Genomic DNA, 24,274 nt, shown 5'->3' on the forward strand with positions numbered 1-24,274 from the left:
ATTACTAACACACCACTGTGTCTACCCTGAACATTAACTATGTGTCAGGTACTGCAGTAAAATGAAACATTTCTGGTCTTTTGAAATTTGAGAATAAAGATCCTCCTAACGTTATAGTATTAAAAGACAGTGTAAAGATTATAAACAGATCCTTAAGAAAATAAAGAATATATGACATATATTAATGTTATTTAATGTATGTCTTTAAAAATCCCTTTATTGTAAGATAAATAACTTGTAAAAGTTTTAAAATATTAACTTCTTGGCTGGATGCAGTGGCACATCTTTAACTCCAGTACTCTGGGAGGCATAGGCAGGTGGATCACTTGAGTCCAGAAGTTCAAAACTGGGCTGAGCAACATGGTGAAACCCTGTCTCTACCAAAAAAAGTACCAAAATTAGCCAGGCATGGTAGTGCACAGCTATAGTTTTAGCTACTCAGGAGGCTGAGGTGGGAAGATCGCTTGAGCCTAGGAGGTGGAGGTTACAATAAACTGTGATCATGCCACTGCACTCCAGCCACCCTATCTCAAAAACAAAAGCAAAAACAAAAACAAAACAGAAAAAACTTCTTACGTTGACACTCAGGAACGTTAAATAAACAAATAAAAGGAACATTAGTGAAGCAGTACCTTTGGTTTTAATTGTTCTATGACTTGAATTTCAAAACTACAGAAAAATGTAATTAGATCTTGACATCAGAAGATGATTAAAAATGCTATGTAAAATGTATACAAATATACATATATATGTATAAATATATAGTCTTTAAATGCCATAAGGCTAAGAAAAAGAAGAAATATGAGCCTGATTTTTAAAGTGTAAACAAAGTTAAATTCAACAAAGAAGTAATTTTTCATTAAACACAGAGGTAAAAACCAAATCTGTTTTAATAATGGTTAGTAAAAAACTGAAAATGTCACCGAAGTTTGCCAAACTTGTTTCACCAGTTGATATTCTCAGAAACCAAAGCATTGTTTGTCTAGTCTGCGTTTATACTTAGTCTGGGCATTTAACTTCCCTTTTGTTCTCAGTTTTGCCATACACTGTAAGTTGTTTTACATGGCCTTAACATTCAGTAAGTTTCATAAACTGTGAAATCATTTTGTACAAACAGCTTATTTTAAAACTGCTCAAAAACACAAACAAAAGAGCTACAAAGAATTAAATTAATGCTGTGATTCTTCCTATGGGTTACTTTTGTTTAAGTTACTTACCTCTTGTGAAAGCTGTGTCACTTGGTCCTTTCGATGTTCCAAGTCTTTTAAAATCAGCGAGTTTTGCTTCTCTAATTGAAGGACTCTTCTTGCCAAGTGAACACTAGGCAAATGAAATGAGAAAATTAAAGCTTAAAAGTGAAATGCTGCCTGAAATATTCAAAATGTGTTTGTATACTTGAAAATAGATATTATTTTCTAGTTACACTTAAATATTAACAGAAAAAATATAGAGTTAAATATTTTCAGGTACCAGTAGTGAAAGACCAATACCCCACAACTCAGAGAATTACGCAAGTAACAACATTAAAATCTCTGTAACATAACTCATTACTGCAGTTATGGTTTTTAGTCCTTGCTATAAAAAGTGAAGAGTTAGATTACAATACTTGCTTGACAAGAGCACAATACAGCAATTTACAGCTTGTCTCCACTTTTATAAATATTTTCCAATTATAACAAATCAGAAAATTAGTTGAACTATTACAAAAATAATTACCATACCACTTTGAGAAGTATCAGAGTTTACCTCAAACAACATAATGCATGTTACAATATAAAACAAAAATGAGGTTTTTAATTGAAAGTGGAGATGAAAAAGATATATAAATCTTAGAGAATGTTTAGAGTAAAGGTCAAGCTTCTGTACTAAAAAAAAATCACTCCCTCTGATGCTCTGCATTACCATAACTTATTGCACTGGCCTTTAATATTTAAAATTACATGTGAAATATCTCAATTCTACTTTTAAGAAATAATTTTAATAATAAAATTTATTCCTTTTAACTATGGTGGGGGGAAGTGGCATATTTCTTTAATGAACTGGTAATAATTTTGAGAAGACATGTTGCTCCAAAGACCCTCTCTGTATTTCCAGTTACTTAATGTTGTCACATTTATCACATTTTCATGTTTTATATCAGTTAATCTATTAATCTGTGAATTGTGGAATCCATGGAATCCAAGATGGATGTTTTATAATGACAAAACGTAAGGTAACTGTGCTCTAAATAAAATCATAGGGCAGAAATAATTCTATTGTATTTTAGCATTTCCCAACATCAGATAAAGAAATGCAGACAAAACTCTAAAAAATAATGGTAAGGCTAGGTATGGTGGCTCATGCCTGTAATCCCAGCACTTTGGGAGGCTGAGGCAGGAGGATCACTTGAGGTCAGGAGTTCGAGACCAGTTTGGGCAACATGGTGAGACCCTGTCTCTACAAAAAACACAAAAATTAGCTGGTGTGGTAGCACACGGCTGTGGTCCCAGCTATTTGGGAAGCTGAGATGAGGGGATCACTTGAGCCCAGGAGTTTGAGGTTACAGTGAACTAGGACTGTGTCACTGCAATCCAGCCTGGGTGACACAATGAGACCCTGTCTCTAAAAAGAATAATGATAATAATAATAATGAATAGTATTAAAAATCATCCTATACACTTATTTCTAAGAACTCATACCAAGCAAAAAAGATGAGTTCTGGCAAAAGTTTATATAGTGATTTGAGTTGCTTGCTTAGATTTAAAATTCTATCCTTTCCATTTGTATTAGAGATGGAAAAAGCACATAGTCTTTGTTTTTATTTTTTTAACTTTAATGACATATAATTTTACTGATCTGCAACTTGCATATCATTAAGTCTACCCATTTAAAGTGTACAGTTCAATGTTTTTAGTATAGAGTTGTGCAACTATCACTAGAATCTAATTTCAGAGTATTTTCATTATCTCAAGAAGAAACTTTGTGTCCATACCAGTCACTCTCTATCTTCCCCATATTCCAACTTTCTCCTTTGCTACTTACATTCAACCTTAGGGAACCACTAATCTACTTTCTCTCTTCATACATTTTTAAGAAGTTTACAGTTTATGACTATACTGTTCTTCATTTCCCAATATAAATATACCAAGTTCTCTCTAATTTGATACTAAAATAAGTAAGATTTCTACAAACTAAGTCTTAATGAGAATTTTGTATTGTATGTCTATTGATTCTATTACATGTTAGCAAACATCAGTTTATCATTAGCTCTATTTTTATCAGGTTGATTAAAAAATCTTCGAGCTATCTTTATTTTTTATTCTTTCTTACCCTTCATACATGTCAGGTGTAACTTTTTTCATCTTTCTGTCTCCCACAGAACTTGACACTAGGGTCACTTAAATATGGTAATTTTTCAGTAAATGTATGTTGAAGGTGTAGAACATGTATGTGTATATTGAGTATAAAACAATAAACACAATCAAATGCAATTACACAGAAACAGAGTTACAAATGAATGAAATGGAAGACAAAGAGGTGCAAGAAAATAATGAGATGCAGAGGTCATGTATCACCAACATTCTGAAGAAGATAATGATTTGAAGACAGCAAGATTAATAATATTAAATTGTTCATTGGGTTTGAGTGCTTTTATTTTGTTTTGGAATTGCATAATGTTCTTATACAGACATGGTGACACTACTTACCAATAAAAATATCATAAATCATAAAACACTGACTCAAGAAATTCTTGGTATGCTAGTGTTGAAGTGTTAACACCAGGACCACTTTCCCTGATTTTGACTGGGGGATTCCAAGTAAGGAAAATCAACTCTAAATAGAAGGAAAGATGGTGTCTTCAGATTGCTTACAAATATGCTCTATAGTGCTTTACTAGTTTATAGTACAATTTTGCTGACAAAAACTTTCTGAGAATTGATGGTGATGGGAAGAACTGTGAGTACTAGTATGATTGTTGATATCATTTATGATGCATAATGATAATAACATAGAAGACACCATAGTACAATTGGTCTCTAATATACATGGGGTTCACATTTTAAAACTCACCTCTAAGTCAGTTATAAGGACAGTGAAACACATTTCCTCTTATATATATTAGAAATGGTATTAAAGTTCCCAGTTGCCCTAAAAGACCCCTTTAGCTCACTAATGTAATACAAACATACACACAGAAAAGAATAAAAGATAATATAAAATCTTTCATTAAAAGATTATACTCAGATTTATTAAGGATATAAGAAATTACATTAAGATTTAATGAAAAGAAATATTAATAAGACATATTTAAGCAAAAAGAACACAGCAGAAACAAGAAACACAATTGTTTTTCATCATTATAATACTCATAGTAAAACAAAAACAGTAAAAGACATTAGGTTGAGGCAGGTGGATCATGTGAAGCCAGGAGATTGAGACCAGCTTGTCCAACATGGCAAAACCCCATCTCCACTAAAAACACAAAAATTTTCTGGGTGTGGTGGCACAAGTCTTTAATCCCAGCTGCTTGGGAGGCTAAGGCACAAGAATCTATTGAACCCAGGAGACAGAGGTTGCAGTAAACAGTGAGCCAAGATTGTGCCACTGCACTCCAGCCTGGGCAACTGAGTGAGACTCTCTCAAAAAAAACCAGAAAAACAAAAATAAAAGGAAATTACTATTTTTTTCTTAGTGATGAAAATCAATGACTACTGAAAAGCAGGGTGAATGAGAAGAAACATACTCATTAATTCATTAAAAAAGATATTAATGAACTCTTCCTTTTAAGAAACATTCATTAAAAACCTATAATCTGCATAGGCACTGAGAATATGTAGTATCTACCTGGAAGATCTAATAGTCTAATGAGGAAGACAGGCAAATTTAAAAATTACTGTAGTAGGCTAAATGGTAAGAAAAGGCATACCACTGAGGAATAAAAACTAATACTAACTAATCTAGTGAAAAAGCAGAGAAACGGCATTCTAGGTAGAGGGAAATGTGTGAGTAGAGAATGAAGTGCTAGGGAAAATTCTAAGTAGTATAGTATGGATCAGTAATATATGATGCATGGTGAGGGCTGAAACTATAGAGATACAGAGATATGTTATGAAAAGGCTTGTATGTTTGGATTTTATCCTGAAGTTGGTTAGGCATGACGTGATCTGGTCTACACTTGAGAAAGAGTACTCTATCAGCAGTGTGCAAAATGGCTTGCAGAAGGAAGAAGGCTACTGTCATTTAGAAGGTTATAATAGTAATCTAGACCTTTGGCCTTCAAAAGTAGTTATGTGCAAAATTATTTGTTGAACTGTGGGAACTTTTATTTACATTTATTTTAATGTTAAATTATCTTAACTTTTCATTTTTTGTGTAGGTTTTATATCATTATGTACATACTATTCATATTTGATAGCATACACATACATAATCTACAAATAAATATGAATACATTTACAAATATTGTTGAGTATGTACTCAAGTATTTTCCTAATAACGATTCGTATCAAAAAGTTTGGAGACCACTGGTCTAGGTCAGCTTTGTCCAATGGAAATATAATGCAAACCACACATGTAACTTAAACTTTTCTAGTAGCCACATTAATAACAGTACAAAGTCCTTACCTCATGAGACACCAAAAAATTAACTAAAATGGATCAAAGACCTAAATACAGAAGCTAAAACTATAAACTTTGAGAAGAAAACATATGAGTAAATCTTCCCAAACTTGGATTTAGCAAAGGATTCTAAGGGCAGCAAAAGCATAAGTAATAAAAAAAAATCAGATAAACTGGACTAGATCAAAAAATAAAAAATTCTGGGCTTCAAAATGCATCATTAAGAAAGTAAAAAGATTTTAACCATTTGAGTTTTGTCATTAAAAAAAAAAGGGCCAGGTGCAGTAGCTCACGCCTGTAATCCCAGCACTTTGGGAGGCTGATGCAGGCAGATCACTTGAGGTCAGGAGTTTTGAGACTAGCCTGGCTAACATGGTGAAACCCTGTCTCTACTAAAAATACAAAAATTAGCTTGGCATGGTGGTGTGCACCTGTAAGTCCAGCTACTAGGGAGGCCGAGGCAGGAGAATCACTTGAAACTGGGAGGCAGAGGCTGTAGTGAACCGAGACTGCGCCACTGCATTTTAGCCTGGGCAACAGAGCGAGGCTCTGTCTAAAAAAGAAAGAAAGAAAGAAAAAAAAGTGAAAAGACAATCTGTAGAATGGAAGAAAAAATTTCTTATCATATATCAGGTAAGAAATCTGAATCCAGAAAATATAAAAAACTGTTATAGTTCAACAATAAATACCTAGTACAAACGAGGTATTTAGAAATTATTTATGGAATGAATGAACTTCTGTTCATTCGTACCTCCTGCTTCTTCATACCCCAACCAATACTGGGCATTGTCAATCTTTGGAAGTTTTGCTTTGGTGAGTGATTTGGTGCTAGAGGCAGATCCTTTTTATAAGTCTGGGATCTTAGAAGTGGGAAGAAAAAAAGGTTTAAATGGAATTCAGATTAGCCAAAACAAACACAGAGGTATATATAAAGACCACATTAGTGCCTGGGTGTCACCATTTAGCCTGGCAGGTTAAAGACCGTAACCAAAACATGTAACCAGAAAGTCTTGTTTGTTATTTTCGAAACAATCACAACTGAAATGAAAACATTACTTCAGATTTTCAAGTTAAGTCAAGGAGAGCCCATTATATTTTAATCATATGAGTCCTTGTAACTTTCTATAGTTACGTCTCAGATAGAGTTTTAAAAAATAGGGGTGGGTGTGGTGGCTCATGCTTGTAATTCCAAGACTTTGGGAGGCTGAGGTGGGATGATGGCCTGAGGCCAGGAGTTTAAGACCAGCTTGGGCAACACAGCAAGACCCTGCCTGTACAAAAAATAAAAAATAAAATTAGCCAGGTACAGTGATGCATGCCTAGCTACTCAGGAGGAAAGGGAAGGAGTATCACTTCAGCCTAAGAGTTTTGAGTTGAGAATGAGCTATGATGGCACCACTACATTCCAACCTGGGTAACAGAGTAAGATTCTGTCTCATAAAAATAAAATAAAATAAAAAATTTAGTTATTATTCACATTTCCATGAAACTTCCAAAATGTGAGTAACCTTATAATGTGCTTAAAAGACATTTTTAAGAGTTATTTTTCAAACTAGAAAAATTGTGCTACTACTTTACAGAAAATTAGATTTAAAATATTATGTCTTAAGAAATGGACTGATATTAAGGAAAGTGAATCTCAAAACTAGTTTCATGTTTGGGGGTATACTGACTAATTATTTCAAGAGGCTTCTGTACAATTTTAAAACAATGTTGTTTTAAATGAAAACTGAAATCGTACCTAGCAAAAGATTTCAGAACCCTGGCTTTTCCTCTAAAGTTAACTATGTAATTTACTTTAAGAACACATCAATTGGTGTAACAATCTAGCACTTAACTGAAGATCTACTCTGGGTCAGGTACTTCACGTCCATTTTCTCATTTTAATTTTGTGGTATTGCCTGGGTACCAATAGGTAACTAATATTTTTCAGTAACTATACAATTTATTAATGAAAATATAGCACTCAAAAACAGAAGTCCTAAAAATTAACATTGTGGATTACCATTAAAAATGATATTTCTGAAGAATATCCAACGACATAAGAAAATGTTTCAAATGGAATTCTATATAATACACTATTGAGTTATAAGCAATAATATCCTAAATAAGTAAGAAAGTATATGTTATCTGTATACATTTCTAAGTGGCTATTTTGGATGGTAGGATTACCAGTAATTTTCTAATTTTATAAAATAAACATGGCTGGATGCAGTGGCTCAAGCCTGTAATCCTAGTGCTCTGTGAGGCCGAGGCAGGCAGACTGTCTGAGCTCAGGAGTTCAAGATTACTTGAGACCATCCTGGGTGACGTGGTGAAATTCTGTCTCTACTAAAAATACAAAAATTAGCCGGGCGTGGTGGCAGGCGCCTGTAATTCAAGCTACTCGGGAGGCTAAGGCAGAAGAATTGCTTAAACCCAGGAGGTGGAGGTGGCAGTGAGCCGAGATCATGCCACTGCACTCCAGCCTGGGTAACAGAGCAAGACTCCATCTTTAAAAAATAAAAATAAAAACAGACATTACTTTTATAATAAATCAAAAACCTCCCTCCAATTAAATGTTACCCTAAAATATCTAATTCTGGTTGTTGAATATATAAGATTTTAAATCAAATTTAATATGAATGGAATCTACTGTGTAGTATTTGGAAACTTTAATCTATTTTGGTATAGGCTGATGCACAATGAAAACTTTATTTTGCAAATATTTCATTTACTGTTCTGACTGAGTTATCGGTCACCTTAAGTTTCCATTGATTTTCTTTTCTTTTTTTGATAGATAGGAGACTCTATGTTTGCCCAGGCTGGAGTGTAGTGGCTAGTCACAGGTGCAATTACAGCACACTACAGCTTCAAACTCCTGGTCTCAAGTGATCCTTCTGCCTCAGCCTCCTCAGAAGCTGGGATTACAGGTGCATACCACTACGTCTGGCTCCAATCCTTTAATTTCAAATGTGAAGGATTAAATACAATTTTCTCAAAGATTATACTGTTTTCTTACCTCAAATAAACATAAAAAGAGCACAAAGCCAATTGCCTTCTTTACAAATATCCATTATAAACTCAAATGTGGACTTTGCAAACTTCAGAAATGTGTCAGACTCTAAACTGGGATCTTCAGTTCTGCTGATCAATTTTGTGCATACAGTAAGCACTCAATAAAAGTTGTTGAATGCATGAAGGAATGTATAAATGTTTTCTTTAGATATCTAGCCTTACCTTCCTGTCATTCAGCTTAGATGACCTGAGAAGCACTTCCTCAAAATAACCCTCTGGCTCACCATGAGAAGAATGCCTGGCACCAGCTGGCTGGGGATATTAATAGCATGCCCATTAGGCACATGTTCAAGGCACATAGATAGCTCAGTGATAGAATCTTTAGAATATTTGGACAGTTAATATTATTTAGAGTATGAATCGGTGTGGTTCCTTAAATTTTCACTTTACATTAAAAGCCAACCTTTATTTTTCAAAATTCTTAAAAAAATAGTAAGATGCAACAGAAATCATTGCTTGCAATTTTGAAAAAAATCAGCATTTGGGGCTAAGAAAAGCAAACTTCCACCACTAAAATTCTTTCTTTTTTTTTTTTTTTTTTTTTTTTTTTGAGACAGGGTCTCACTCTGTCACCCAGGCTGAAGTGGAGGGGGACAATCATGGTTCACTGCTGCCTGGACCTCATGGGCTCGGGTGATCCTTCCACCTTAGCCTCCTGGGTAGGGTAGCTGGAACTACAGGCACATGTCCCCATGTTCAGCTAAGTTTTTGTATTTTTTGTAGAGATGGGTTTTCATCATGTTGCCCAGGCTGTTCTCAAACTCCTAGACTCAAGCAATCTGCCTTCCTTGGCCTCCCAAAGTGCTGGGAATACAGGCGTGAGTCCCTGTATCTGGCCCTACTTTTTCTTGTAACAAAGATTCTTTTGAAAGATTCAGAAGCCAAAATAAAGAAGAGAATGTGACTTTCCCTTTAAATTTCAGTTTTTAGTATTTTGCCTATCATTTACCACTGATAAATCTCTTACCCACGAAACTATGTTCTATTCTTCCTTAGGTAGTATCAGATTCAGAAAAAAATATGCTGAAAATTATAAAATATCCTAGGTTACCTGTTGTGACTTTTGGAGAAAATGGGAATGAGAATGATTTTTAAAAATAATACATTATTTAGAAATATCTGAATCCTCACCAGATGGAATTAAACATTCCAGCTACAAATTGATACTTTCTATTCATACAGCCTTGATCAAAATTTGGCATGTATTTAAGTTTAACTGGTAAGAGCCGTAAGTTCTAGGCATCTCTTCCTTGCTTTTCATAAAGTGGTCTATATCCTACATCACTTTTTAAAAAAATTCATCACTATATTAATGAGGATACACCATTTTAGACAGCCATACAGACATTCTATTTTCTGAGTAATCACTTAAAAGTTTCTATACAAGAATCAGAGTTAAGATGGTTTTTCTTAGTGTATAATGTCTCTAAATGTCTAAATCAGTTCATGTGAAAAAAAGCAGCTTTGAATTCTCAAATGCTCAGATGAAGAAACAATTTTACTTGGTACCCTGCACTGAGACAGTGAAAAATAAAAAAGAATAAGATGTAGTTGGCAGGGCATGGTGGTTCACACCTGTAATCCCAGCATTTTGGGAGGCCAAAGCAGGCAGATCACTTGAAGTCAGGAGTTTGAGACTAGCCTGGCCAATATGGTGAAACCCAGTCTCTACTAAAAATACAAAAATTAGCTGGGCATGGTGGCACATGCCTGTAATCCCAGCTATTTGGGAGGCTGAGACAGGAGAATCACTTGAATCTGGGAGGTGGAGGTTGCAGTGAGCCAAGATTGTGCCACTGCCCTCTAGCCTGGGCAACACAGTCAGACTCTGTCTCAAAAAAAAAAAGATGTAGTTGTTAGGCGGGGTGTGGTGGATCACTCTTGTGTTCCCAGCACTTTGGAGGGCCAAGGAGGGTGGATCACTTGAGGCCAGAAGTTTGAGACTAGCCTGGCCAACATGGTGAAACCCTGTCTCTACTAAAAATAGAAAAATTAGCTGGGTGTAGTGGTGCATGCCGATAGTCCCAGCTACCTGGGAGACTGAGACAGGAGAATTGCTTGAACCTGGGAGATAGGTTGCAGTGAGCCTAGTCTGTGCCACTGCACTCAGAGTCTGGGCAACAGAGTGAGATTTCGTCTCAAGAAAAAAAAAAAAGATGTAGTTGCTGACCTTGAAGAACTTTCCATCTAGATAGGTAAATTACACAGAAAATGATAGCTAATGAGATCAGATGAATGCTCTACTGTGTGGTATAGAGAAAACAGATTTTATAGGCAGAGAAATAGAGAGGTATATCCATTTGCATTTTGGGTAGAGAGGCAAATAAGGCTGGAGAGGCAGGGCTATATTATGGAGGTGCTTGGAAGTCTGAAAGAAACATTCAGATTTGATGGATTTGATGTGGTAGTGAATGGGGCAGTGGGATGTTTTTGCAAATAGGATATTTTGGTGAGAGAGAGGAGTTAGGAATAAAAATCAGGCAGGTCAACTGGAAATCCGATTAATATAGGTACAATTTTCTGTTAGTGTACAGTTGTCTGTTGGTATCTGCGGAATGACTGATTCCAGTGAACACTCCCTACCTTCTGTGGATACCAAAATCCATGAGTGCTCAAGTATCTTATATACAATTGGTATAATATTTGCATATAACCCATGCATATCCTCCCATATACTTTAAATGATCTCTAGATTACTTATAATACCTAACAAAATGTAAATGGTATGTATATAACTGTACTGTGTTAAGGAATAATGACAAGAAAAAAAGTCTGCACACGTTTAGCATAGATGCAACCATCCATTATTTTCTCAAATATTTTGGTCAGCGGTTGGTTGAATTCACACACGTAAAACCCACGGATATAGAGGGCTGACTGTACTTTTAAGCAGTATTTCACAAGATAACTAGTGGATCTTCCAAATATTCTCTTGGTTTTCACAAAGCCTTTTATAGTTTCAATCACAACATACGCATTAATTCCATATCACTTTCCCTAACATGTATGTCAAGGAATGTAGGCAGGTGAATAAAAATGAGAGAAAGAAAAAAGAAGCATAATGAATTTTAATCTGAATGTTGTTGATACAAAGCATTTGTAGCTCATCTGAAATTAATGTGAAAATAAAAACAAGGTCCTTATCATCAAATCTAATTCTACAGAAATTCTAACGTACACTTCTATTCTACAAACCATTAAATTCATTTAAATATATATGAAATACATGATTATGTTTTATTTTGTAAGAAATTTAATATTTATGCATAGTAAGAATAAAGGACTTTGTCACTGAACCCAGTACACTATCAGAAAGCACAAATGTAATTATATTTAGCTTAAATAGATAAATAAAATAAATATATAAATAAAATAAATATATATTGATTTTACCTTTGCTTTAGTCGTCTTTTGGCTGTTGTGGGAACATTAGCACCATAGCCATAGGAAAAAAGAACTCTTTCCGCCTCATCTTCATTTTCAACTGGAAAATATTGAAGTGTATAATGTGAAATACTTTTTTCCTTTAAAAAACATGGTAGTAGTGAAAATAAAAGAGGTTATAATAATGAATTAGGGAGCATAAAAACATACGAAAGGGCTAAAGGATTCTTAAACAGCCCATTTGTAAGTAGAAGCATGTTTCTTAAAAGTATATCCTTGCTTGAATTTGCTTCATTTATTTTTGAAATATATAAGGGATTGCACATCATATCAGGTTAGGTTTTCCTGTTAAAAAGTATAATAATACTCATATTATTCTGAAGGACTCAAAGGTTTTTGCATGAAATATGTAATATAACAACAAAAAAAATCAAAGTCATCAATTCTCTTCTTGATAATGATTTTTAAATTAAGACAAATATTCATTATTAGTATTTTAAAGGTACAAAAAGTATTAAAATAAACATACATTTCTGTGTTTGAGGGAGGGATATTTAAAATTAAAATATATAATCATAAGAAAGACCAGATAGTCCTTGCTCTGCCCTTGGGCAACCAAGAAAATAAAGCCTGTTTTATATCTCAAAAATAAGAGAGACTTGATAGAAGTAATAGTGCTCAGTGCTTGCAACTCAAGTCAATTTATACTCTCGTTAGATAAGTCCAAATTCTAAAGACTACAAAAATTCTGTTAAATCAAGGGGGAAAAATTCACTTTAGGACAAAGTTATTCAAGATGAAAGAAACGCATGTCTTCAGTGAGAGAACTGCCTGCTATTGGATGATTTCTTGCTTATGTGTTTAAAGATTTTGGACTTCTCAACTTTTTTGGCTTTCTGGTAGCCTCGCTTTTTCTGCTTGCCTTCATTGCTGTTGATGTTCAGATCAACAAAGGGAGGCACCTTGAAACCAAATGACAGAGCAACTTGAGGCAAATTAAAGTTACCAACATTAAAGATCTGTTTCAGAGAAGGAGAATCATAGGCACGTATGTACGACTTATATGCTTCCTGGGCTGGCTTATGAAGAAAGTAGTTCTTTTCAATCAATTTCTCAAGCTGAGACTGAATGTCAGAAATTTTAGACCAAAAGAAGTCAAATTCACTTAATGGAATCTTGGATTGTTTCAAATAGCGAAGAAAATCCAATTCTTCTGGGTGCAAAATGAGTAAGGCATGCCCTCTCCCATTTAGGCCTTTGGCTGTTCTACCCACACGATGAATATATTCCTTAGGGTCATCGGCGGGGGTGGGGGTGGGGGGCGGTGGGGAGTGTCATGCTGAACAATCCAGTCAACTTCAGGAATGTCCAGTCCTCTCGTTGCCACATCTGTATATAATAGTGTTCCCAAATCTGCATTGCAGAACTGGAAGAATGCAGTTGTATGCTTATTTTGCTTTTGCTTTCCATGAATGGCCAAGGCGGGCAAATCAATGCAGTTCAGCAACTCATAGCGGTATTTCACAGACATACAAGATGAAAAGAAGACCATGAGCTTCTTCTTTCAGTTCTTCTTAAGGAATGTAAAGAGCAAAAGGAATCTCTTTTCCGAAGGACAAATAACATATCCCTGATCAAGACCATCCACTGTTGCATTAGCTTTATCATCATCAACACCAACGTACAATGGCTCCTTTTTCAGAGAAATCCTTGCCAGGTCTTCAACTTTTCGAGTCTGGGTGGCAGAAAACAGCATAGTCTGTCTACATGTTGGCAAAAGTTTGACAATTTACTTTAATTCCTCTTCAAATCCAACATCCAAGATATGATCAGCTTCGTCAATAACCAGACACTGCAGGTTTTTATAAATAAACCCTGGGGTATTCTGCATATGGTCCAGCAGATGGCCTGGTGTGGCCACAATGATGTTGATCCCATTAACAAGTTTCTGTGCTTCAGCAGATCTGTTACTGCCACCCATTATTAACCCATAGGTATGCACGTGGTGAGTCATTAGCTCCTTAAGGACACCAAAAGTTCGCATGGCTAGTTCTCTAGCAGGTGTGAGAATAAGGACTCCCATTCCATTCCTGGGCATGAACTTTCAATGAGTTCAACTGCAAGGATGACAAAAGCCAGGGTTTTACCACTGCCTGTTTTTGCAGCTGCTAGAAGAGCCCCGCCTACCAGAAGTGGTCTGTTACTTTTATGTTGAATTGCAGTCATGTTTGTAAAACCCATTTCTTTTACTGCCTTCAGAGAGTTTTCATTGACAAGATTACACAGAGAAGCAGATGAAGTATCCTCAAAAGTTCTAGTCAGTCCCAGGGACAGGCTGGGCACCTCACTGTCATCTTCATCGTTATCTGGCTTCTCCACATTATTTTCTGTTTCTTTAGGAGTCTCGGCACTTTCTCCTTCAGATTCCCTTGTTTCCGTTTTTTGCTTTTTTTCTATCAGGTCCAGCTTCATTTACCATTTTTCTCTTTTTCTTCTTCTTTTTCTTTTTTGATTCTGAACTGGGAGACTGCATTGCTGCTTCTCCATTGGTAAATACGGTGGATTTCTGGGGAGATTTTTAAACTTTTGTATTTTCCACTGCTTTTTGAGACACATCTCCACTTTGAGCTTCTGACAGGCCCACATTCATAGAATGTTTTGATTTTTTAACCTTTCTACCTCCCATTGTTTCTTCAGACACATCTCCATTTTCAGTTTTTGATAGAGTCAGATTTGAGGCCCCCTGCAACTTTAGGTTCCAATTCTGCAATGTTGGGCTCCACTTCTTGATCTTCCTGAGCAGGAGTTTCATCAGCAGGTGAGACATACTGTCCAAGAAGTGCCTAGACCACCGCGCCACTCAGTACAGCTGCTCAGTTCAAATATTCATTATTTTATCACAATAACTTTATTTTGATTTGCAACAATAAAATTATGTACTTATGTATGTTACTCTATTAAAAACTGTGCAGCTCAATTAGGAAAGGAGGAATTCAAATTGTCTCTATTTGCAGAGGACACAACTGTATATTTAGAAGACCCCATCGTCTCAGCCCAAAATCTCCTGAAACTGATAAGCAACTTCAGCAAAGTCTCAGCATACAAAATCAATGTGCAGAAATCACAAGCATTCCTCTACACCAATAATAACGACTTAAAGAGAGCCAAATCAAGAACAAACTCCCATTCACAATTGCTATAAAGAGAATAAAATACCTAGGAATACAACTAACAAAGGATGTAAAGGACCTCTTCAAGGAAAACAACAAACCACTGCTCAACGAAATAAGAGAGGACATAAACAGATGGAAAAACATTCCATGCTCCTAGTTAGGAAGAATCAATATCGTGAAAATGGCCATACTGCCCAAAGTAATTTGTAGATTCAACACTATCCCCATCAAGCTACCTATCACCTTCTCCACAGAATGGGAAAAAACCACCTTAAGTATCATATGGAACCAAAAGAGAGCCCATATAGCCAAGACAATTCTAAGCAAAAAGAACAAAGCTGGAAGCATCACACTACCTAACTTCAAACTATACTACAAGGCTACAGTAATCAAAACTGCTTGGTACTGGTACCAAAACAGAGACATAGACCAATGGAACAGAACAGAGGCCTCGGAGGCAATGCCACACATCTACAACCATCTGATCTTTGACAAATCTGACAAAAACAAGCATGGGGAAAGGATTCCCTGTTTAATAAATGATGTTGGGAAAACTGGCTAGCCATGTACAGAAAGCAGAAACTGGACCCCTTCCTTACACCTTACACTAAAATTAACTCCAAATGGATTAAAGACTTAAACATAAGACCTAACACCATAAAAATCTTAGAAGAAAACCTAGGCAAAACTATTCAGGGATAAGCATAGGCAAGGACTTCATGACTAAAACACCAAAAGCAATGGCAACAAAAGCCAAAATAGACAAATGCGATCTAATTGAACTCCAGAGCTTCTGTACAGCAAAAGAAACAACAATTAGAGTGAACTGGCAATCAACAGAATGGGGAAAAATTTTTACAATCTACCCATCTGACAAAGGGTTAATATGCAGTATCTCTAAAGAACAAAAAACAGATTCACAAGAAAAAAAAAAAAAAAACCCAAAAGAAGACATATATAAGGCCAAAAAACATATGAAAAAATGCTCATCATCATTGGTCATTAGAGAAATGCAAATCAAAACCACATTGAGATACCATCTCACATCAGTTAGAACGGCGAATCATTAAAAAATATGGAAAACACAGATGCTAGAGAGGATGTGGAGAAATAACACTTTTACACTGCTGGGGGACTGTAAATTAGTTCAACCATTGTGGAAGACAGTGTGGTGATTCCTCAAGGATCTAGAAATAGAAATTCCATTTGACTCAGCAATCCCATTACTAGGTATATACTCAAAGGATTATAAATTATTCTATTATAAAGAGACATGCACATATATGTTAATTGTGGTATTGTTTACAATAGCAAAGACCTGGAATCAACCCAAATGCCCATCAATGATAGACTGGACAAGGAAAATGTGGCACATATACACCATGGAATACTATGCAGCCATAAAAAACGGTCCTTTGTAGGGACATGGATGATTCTGGAAATCATCATTCTGTGCAAAGTGACACAAGAACAGAAAATCAAACACCGCATGTTTTCACTCATAGGCAGGTGTTGAACAATGAGAACACATGGAAACAGGGAGGGGAGCATCACAGACTGGGGTCTGCTGGAGGAGGCTAGGGGAGGGATAGTAGGGGGTGAGGAGGTTGGGGAGGGATGATAGATATACGTGATGGGGGATGGAGGCAGCAAACCAACTTGCCATGTATTTACCTATGCAACATTCATGCATGATCTGCACATTTACCCCAGAACCTAAAGTACAATTTAAAAAATCCAAACAACAACAACAACAACAACAAAACTGTGCAGCTCTAAGCATGTATTGATGGCCTCAGTTTCTTTTCAGTGTAAAAAAATTCTGTGAAAATAATTTACTTTTAAATTCTGCCATTGTCACACCACTTCCAAAAAAGGAATTTTAACTAACAGGTTAACATCTTCTGGGTAAAAAATTGAAATGCAGTAACATTTTACTGCCAGTTGGGATTAAAAAATATTCCTTTTCTTTTTTTTTTTTTGAGACAGAATTTCGCTCTTGTTGCCCAGGCTGGAGTGCAATGATGCAATCTCTGCTCACTGCAACCTCTGCCTCCCGGGTTCAAGTGACTCTCTTGCCCCGGCCCTCAGTATCTGGGATTACAGGTGTCTGCCACCATGTCCAGCTAATTTTTTTGTATTTTTAGTAGAGACAGGGTTTTGCCATGTTGGCAAGGCTGGTCTTGAACTCCTGACCCCAGGTGATCTGCCCAAAGTGCTGGGATTACAGGTGTGAGCTACTGCACCCAGCCAAAAAATATTTCATCATCAAAAAAAAAAAAAAAAAAAAAAATCCCCAAAACCAAAAAAAGTATTTCATCAAAGGGTACAGTTTTAATAGCTCATTAAAGCGATGACATTTATAAACTTTTATAATATTATTTATCAGCAACCATTATTTAAATGTTAAAAAGATAAAACACTTTCAGGAATATTTCAGAATTAAAACAAAGCCACATATTTTACAACCATAATGATGTTTCATTATCTGCATGACTATCAATGTAATATGCATACATTTGTTGATTGGCCCTTCTGTAGTAAACATTTTAGAAACATTCATTAACTGTTTTCCTATCTTTCAAGGTGAATCAGGGTTAGCTTTCTAAGGAAGAATTATTAGTTGTGAGAAACACATGGAAGAGATGAATGCATGCCATTACCAAGACTATGATCAGCTATCAAATAAGTTCGGATCCAAGATGAGTTCTCCAAATCAGCTCTATTAGAACTAGAGCTAACATTCAGATATGCAACTGACGCTTATCTCCCCATAACGGTTCTAAATTCAGGGGACAGAGGGGTAAATTTAGTTCACATTTCAAAAATCCATTGGTCAGATATTAATGGACATGCTAAATATAAGTTTAATACTTAATGGATTAATAAATCATGGGATAACTATTCTAGCAGGGATTAATTACAGAAACAATGTATTATATAATGTGAAAAATGCTACTAAAGAGATCTGAACAACGTGTCTTAGAAGCAGAGCACAGAGCAACTGCATCTGAGTGCCACTATTTCCCATGGTACAAGGTATAAGGTGGGTATGAGGAGACTGAGATTCAGAGAAGGAACAGAAGAGAAGTGCACGTGAAGCATAGACTTGTAAGGTATGTGAAGTTTTAGTAACTGTGAGGAAAGTGGCTGAATTTGGTCTGGAGAACGGTGGTAGCAGAAAGGTAGACTTAGTTTCAACAGTGAATGATACTAAAGTCTTGTTTGCCAGGCTAAGTAGTCTGGATTTTATTCTACAGTCAATAAGAAACTATAATACAAGGTGGTGGCATGACTTATTGATGCAGACATTATCTTAAAAATTCCAATAATGCGAAAGAGGATGGCTTAGAATAGTGGCCCAGAGAATTCTTAACAAGTTATAATAATAATAGTTGAGACCTAGTCCGTAACAGCAGTAGAGAAAAGAACTTGGATTCTAGACAATTGAGCAAGTGTGGGAGTGAGATGAGGCACTCTAGACAGAATGAAGGAGGAATAAAGGTTGATGAAAGCTAGCAGAGTGATTAAAGTTTACTAGCAGAAGAAAAACATGGTTGGTTGTCCTTTGGTATCCCTGAGGTACTGGTTCCAGGAACTCTGAGGATACCAAACTCCACAGATGATTAAGCCTGTATATGAAATGGCATGCATCTGTATATACCATATGTACATTTTCCCATATATTTTAAACATGTCTGGATCACTTGTAATACCTAACCCAATGTACGTACTATATATATAGTTGTTATATTTAAAAAGATGGACTATTAAAATTGTTACTGTTTTTTCCCCAGTATTTTCAATCCATAGTTGATTAAATCTGAGATGCAGAATCTGCTAATACAGTGAGCAACTTGTACAGGAAAATTAGTAAGTTTCAGGGAAGAAAGAGGAAATGCAAATAATGTTATATTTTCAGCTGGGCATGGTGGCTCATACCTATAATCCTAGCATTTTGGGAGGCCAAGGCAGGAGGATTCCTTGAGGCCAGGAGTTTGGTATCAGTCTGGGCAACACAGTGGGACCCTGTCTCTACAAAAAGTAATTAGGCACGATGGAATGTGCCTGTAGTCCCAGTTGCCTGGGAGGCTGAGGCAGGTGGATCACTTGAGCCCAGGAGTTTGAGACTGCAGTGAGCAATGATCGCACCACTGTGCTCTTGCCTGGGCAACAGAGTGAAACCCTGTCTCTAACTATAGAAATTTAGTCTATTGATAGTAATTGAAGTTGTGGAAAGGGATAAGATTATCCAGAAAATAGTTAAGCGATAGAAAATAAACAATCAAAGGCAGATGATTCAAGAAGCAAAGAGAAGAAAGTTCTGAGAAATTAGACAAATGCCTAGTGGAGGTTCTAAGTAGGATGAGAATGTGCAGCAGGTAACTGAATTTAACAACTAGAAATGTAGGGTTTTTTTTTTTCCTAATTTGAGTTTATTTAGTTTTTAGGCAATACATGTACTTTCAACAACTTGCAATCTTTGAAAGCTAAATTCCTCAAATATACAAATAATATTTATTTGATTACAGAAAGCAATACAAGTATAAATAGGATAATTTGCTGTGGTTACACCTTAATAAATGAAGCCTAAGATTCTTCATGTCAGCTGAAATTTTCAATTAAGTGGCAAGCCTTTGAAAATTGTAAATAATGTAGTAATAAAAAAAGTCTGTGCTCATTTCTTTGAAATTTTAGTTAATCAGTAAGTATTCATTAAATAAGGATAAGATGTATTCTAATTTCAAATGTGAATGGACAGAAAACTGGAAGTTATTGATCTTACAGTATATTTTATTTGAAGTTGGTTTAGAATGTAATAAAAATTAATTTCTGTACTTTTTCTGAAGCTTTTAAGAAAACATTTATACACAGGGGCACACTGAAAAACCTTTACAGTATACATCCCTATACTCAACATCTGGAATTTTTTGAGACAAGGTCTCAATCTGTTGCCCAGGCTGAAGTGCAGTGGCATGAACACAGTCACTGCAGCCTCTATTGATGCTCTCAGGCGATCCTCCCGCCTCACCCTCCTATGTAGCTGGCACCACCATGCCTGGTTCATTTTTAAATTTTTTCTAGAGAGGGCGTCTTGCCATGTTGCCCAGGCTGGCTTTAAACTTCTGGGCTGAAGCAATCGTCCTGCTTGGCCTCCCAAAGTGCTGGGGTTAAAGGTGTGAGCCACTGTGCCTGGCTCCGACATCTGGATTCTAAATCAAACATTGTACTATGTGTTTATTACACCCATATCCATCCCTGTTTCCATGAATCTGTGTTTTTTTTTTTTAAATGTATTTCAAAGAAAGTTTCGGACATTTGCACACTTCACTCCTCAACAGTTTAACATGCAAATCATCAATTACAGTTCAGTATTTATTCCATTCTTTTCTAAAAAATAAGATTTGTAACTGTCATCATGTATAAATTTTATTAAGTCTACCATTCAACAAGTTTTGAAATGTATACACAAGTGTTGCACAAACCTTATCAACATATACAGAACATTTGAACACCCTGCAAAGTTCTATCATGTCACTTTTCTCAGTTAATTCTTGGTGACAATCATCTTTTAGAGACCACTACAGTTGTGATTTTCTTTCTAAAATACTTAAAAAAATTTTTTTATGCCCTACCCCTTGATTTTTTTCATCATAGATTACTTCTGCCTTTTCAAGAACATTATATCAATTTAACCATATAGTATGAACTTTTTTCAGAAAGGCTTCTTACACTAAGTATGTTTTTCAGATTCCTCCATGTTGTTGAGTAAGTCAATTGTTTGTTTCTTTTAAGTGAGGAGAAAATTCATTCTACTACATGAATGCATAATGGTTTGATTAGCCATTTTCCTTTGAGATAAACACCTGGGCTGTTGTCAGTTTTTGGCTGTTACAAATAAATTTCCTATGAACATTCTAGTGGAAATCTTTTTATGTGCATATGATTTCTTTTCTCTTAGGTCAGCAAGGGAACTGCTGGATCATGGTTTAGGTTGTTGATCATTTTGTAAGAAACTGCCAGTTGCTCCACTTCTCACCAATATTTGGTACAGTCGGTCTTTCTAATTTTAGCCATTCTTGTGGGTATACAGTAGTATCTCACTGGGCTTTTAATCTGCTTTTCCCTCATGACTAGTAATGTTGAATACTTTTATTATGCTTATTTGCTATTCACCTATCTTCCTTTGTGAAGTGTTTGTTTAAACTTTTTGCCCATGTTTTAAAAGGGTCTTTTTAAAAAAAAAATCACTGAGTTATATGAATTTTTAAATATATATTCTGGTATATTAATTTCCTACTGGTACTGTAACAGATTGCCAGACTTTATGTTTTAAATAACACAAATTTATTATTTTATAGTTCTAGAGGTCATAAGTCCAAAAATCAAGTCTTACTGGTCTGAAGTCAATGCTTTGTAGGGCTGGTTCTCTCTGGAGGCTCTATGGTAAAATCTGTTTCCTTGCCTTTTCCAGCTTTCAGAGGTTCCAAAGAATAAGACAAGGACAACTTTATTTATTTATTTTTAGAGATGGGGTCTCACCATGTTGCCCAGGCTGGTCTTGAACTCCTAAGCTCTAGTGATCCACCTGCCTTGGCCTCCCAAAGTGCTGGAATTACAGGCATGAGCCACAATGCCCAACAGGACATGGACATCTCTAGAAGGGTGTTTTTCAGCCCACCATACTTGGATATAATTTTTTTGTCTAATCTGTGTTTTGTGAATATTTTCTCCTCAATGTTTTCTTATTTTGGATACCATTTCTTTGTCAGATATAAAATTGTGGTTATTTGAGTCTGTGGCTTGGCTGTTTCTTAATGGTGTCTTTTGAAGAACAGAAGTTTTAAATTTTGATGACATCTACTTTATTAGTTTTCCTTTTATGATAATTACTTTCAAGGGCCATGTCAAAAAAAGTCTTAAGTACCCCAAGTTGCAAAGATACCCACCTATTTTTTGTTACATATTTATAGTTTTAGCTATTCCATTTAGGTATCATCTCAGATTAATACTGGTATATGGAAGTTTATTTCCATAAAGATGTCCAATTTTTTAGCACCATTTACTAAACAAACTTTCCTTTCTTCATTTGCTTGCTTTGTTGCTTTTGTTAAAAATGAAATTGCTATTTAAGTATGTGATCTATTTCTGGGTTTTCTAGTCTGTTTCACTTCTGTATTTGTCTTTCCTTAAGCCAGTACTATATCAGCCTAATAACTGAGGCTTTACAGTAAGTATTGAAAACAGGTAATGCAAATCTTCCAATTTGTTCTTTTTTTGTGGGGAAGAGAAGGTCACACTATGTTGCCCAGGCTGGAGTCCAGTGGGTATTCACAGGCACGATCATGGCACCCAACAGGCTTTAACCTCTAAGCTCAAGCAATCCTCCTGCCTCAGCCCCCTGAGTAGCTGGGACTACAGGAGTGTACCACCACACAGGGCTTCAAGTTTTTTCAAGATTGCTTTGGATATTCTAGTCCTTTGCATTCCGTATGAATGAAATGCAAAAAAGCCTGCTGCCATTATGACTGAAAGAACACCAAACTGATAGAATTCACAATATATTTTGTGATTTTTTTTGGGGGGGGGGTTCCTTCAATTTATCTTAGCAAAGTTCTCTAGGGTTTTTCGGCTTAAATTTATTCCTAAGTATTTTGTGTTTTTTGATGCTACTTACTTCTCTTAATTGTTCACTTCTAGTATATTTTGGGCAATGACTTTATGTTCTGCTATATTCACTTACCAGTTTTAGTGTTTGTTTTCTAATCTGAAAATACATTATTATTCCTTTCCGATTTTTATGTATTTTATATCTTCTCTTATCCTATCTCACAGGTTACGAATTCAAATACAGTGCTTAATATAAGTCATATAAATCATGAAAATACAAATCCTTGTCTTACCCTCCCTCTTTATGGGAAAAGTATTCAATATTTCACCATCAAGTACAATTTTAGCTGCTGGTTTTCGTAAATGCCCTTTTTCAGACTGAGGAAGTTCCCTTCTATTCCTAATTTGTTTAGACAAAAGGACATATGCAAAGTTATGGAGAAAGAGTATGAAACTTTCAAAACAATAATAAGACATGGAGGGGAATGGCAAGATATGAAAAGCAGAAAGATAAACACGAGTCTAATCTAAAAATTCATGTAAAAAATTTGACTTTATTGTCTTAATGAAGACAGTAAAAGTCATTAAAGCAGGTATATGAAAGGAAAATTTGAATTTTACAAAGATTACTTTGACTCCAGTGAAGAAACTGAAGATAAATTTTAAAAAGTATTGCAGTCATCCGACACTGACCTTAGAAATGGGAAATACGACAATGATAGGAAAGAAATAAAAGTTTTTCTTACACTGCCCTACAAACAAAATATAGTCCTTATGTGAAAATGTACCTAAAATAATTAGAACCCTACCTAGATTCAAATTCAACCTCAACTGAAGTTTAAACCCATTTTTATAAGAATGCCATGGTTATGACTTTTGAACACAAAAAATGTACTGTAGCAAACATCACAGCCAATGGTGAAATGTTAATTTAAAATATTTATTAATGTTAGGGATAAGACAGGAAGATAACATAGCAAGAGGGAAAAAAAGAAAAAAAGGAAGATAGAAATTAAAGATCAAAGGTTATAATACAAGACATCAAATGAATTTCTATTTGTACTTCAAGACTCATTCCAAGGTTGGGAACAGTGGCTTATGCCTGCAATCCCAGCATTTTAGGGTGAGACGAATGGATCACCTGAGGTCCTAAGTTCGAGATCAGCCTGACCAACATGGAGAAACCCCACCACTAATAAAAATCCAAATTAGCTGGGTGTGGTGGTGAATGCCTGTAATCCCAGCTACTTGGGAGGCTAAGGAAGGAGAATCGCTTAAACCTGGGAGGCGGAGGTTGTGGTGAGCCTGAGATAGTGTCACCGAACTCCAGCCTGGGCAAAAAGAGCAAAAGTCCATCTGCACTCCCCCTCAAAAATAAGACTCATTCCAGTGTCATCTCCCCTCTTAGATATTCATTGCCTCCAAGGTGGGATTAATTAATGATCTCTTTT

General features: G+C 35.6%; 1 protein-coding gene and 1 pseudogene across 4 annotated transcripts in view; both read right to left on the bottom strand.

Annotated features, from left to right (window-relative positions):
- The window catches only part of PIBF1 (progesterone immunomodulatory binding factor 1), a 238,647-nt gene that overhangs the window by 91,923 nt on the left and 122,450 nt on the right, over positions 1-24,274 (bottom strand). For all 4 annotated transcript variants that reach the window (XM_039473143.2, XM_039473144.2, XM_074387626.1 and 1 more), the window contains exons 13-14: positions 12,049-12,139; positions 1,218-1,320 (exon numbers count right to left, since the gene is read on the bottom strand). In XM_039473143.2, the coding sequence (XP_039329077.2) occupies positions 1,218-1,320; positions 12,049-12,139 (194 nt within the window). The remainder of the gene's footprint in view (positions 1-1,217; positions 1,321-12,048; positions 12,140-24,274) is intronic.
- Positions 12,151-17,477, bottom strand: LOC101030636 (ATP-dependent RNA helicase DDX18 pseudogene; annotated as a pseudogene).

The sequence above is a fragment of the Saimiri boliviensis genome, chromosome 16 (genome assembly GCF_048565385.1).
Source record: "Saimiri boliviensis isolate mSaiBol1 chromosome 16, mSaiBol1.pri, whole genome shotgun sequence".
Taxonomy (NCBI): domain Eukaryota; kingdom Metazoa; phylum Chordata; class Mammalia; order Primates; family Cebidae; genus Saimiri; species Saimiri boliviensis.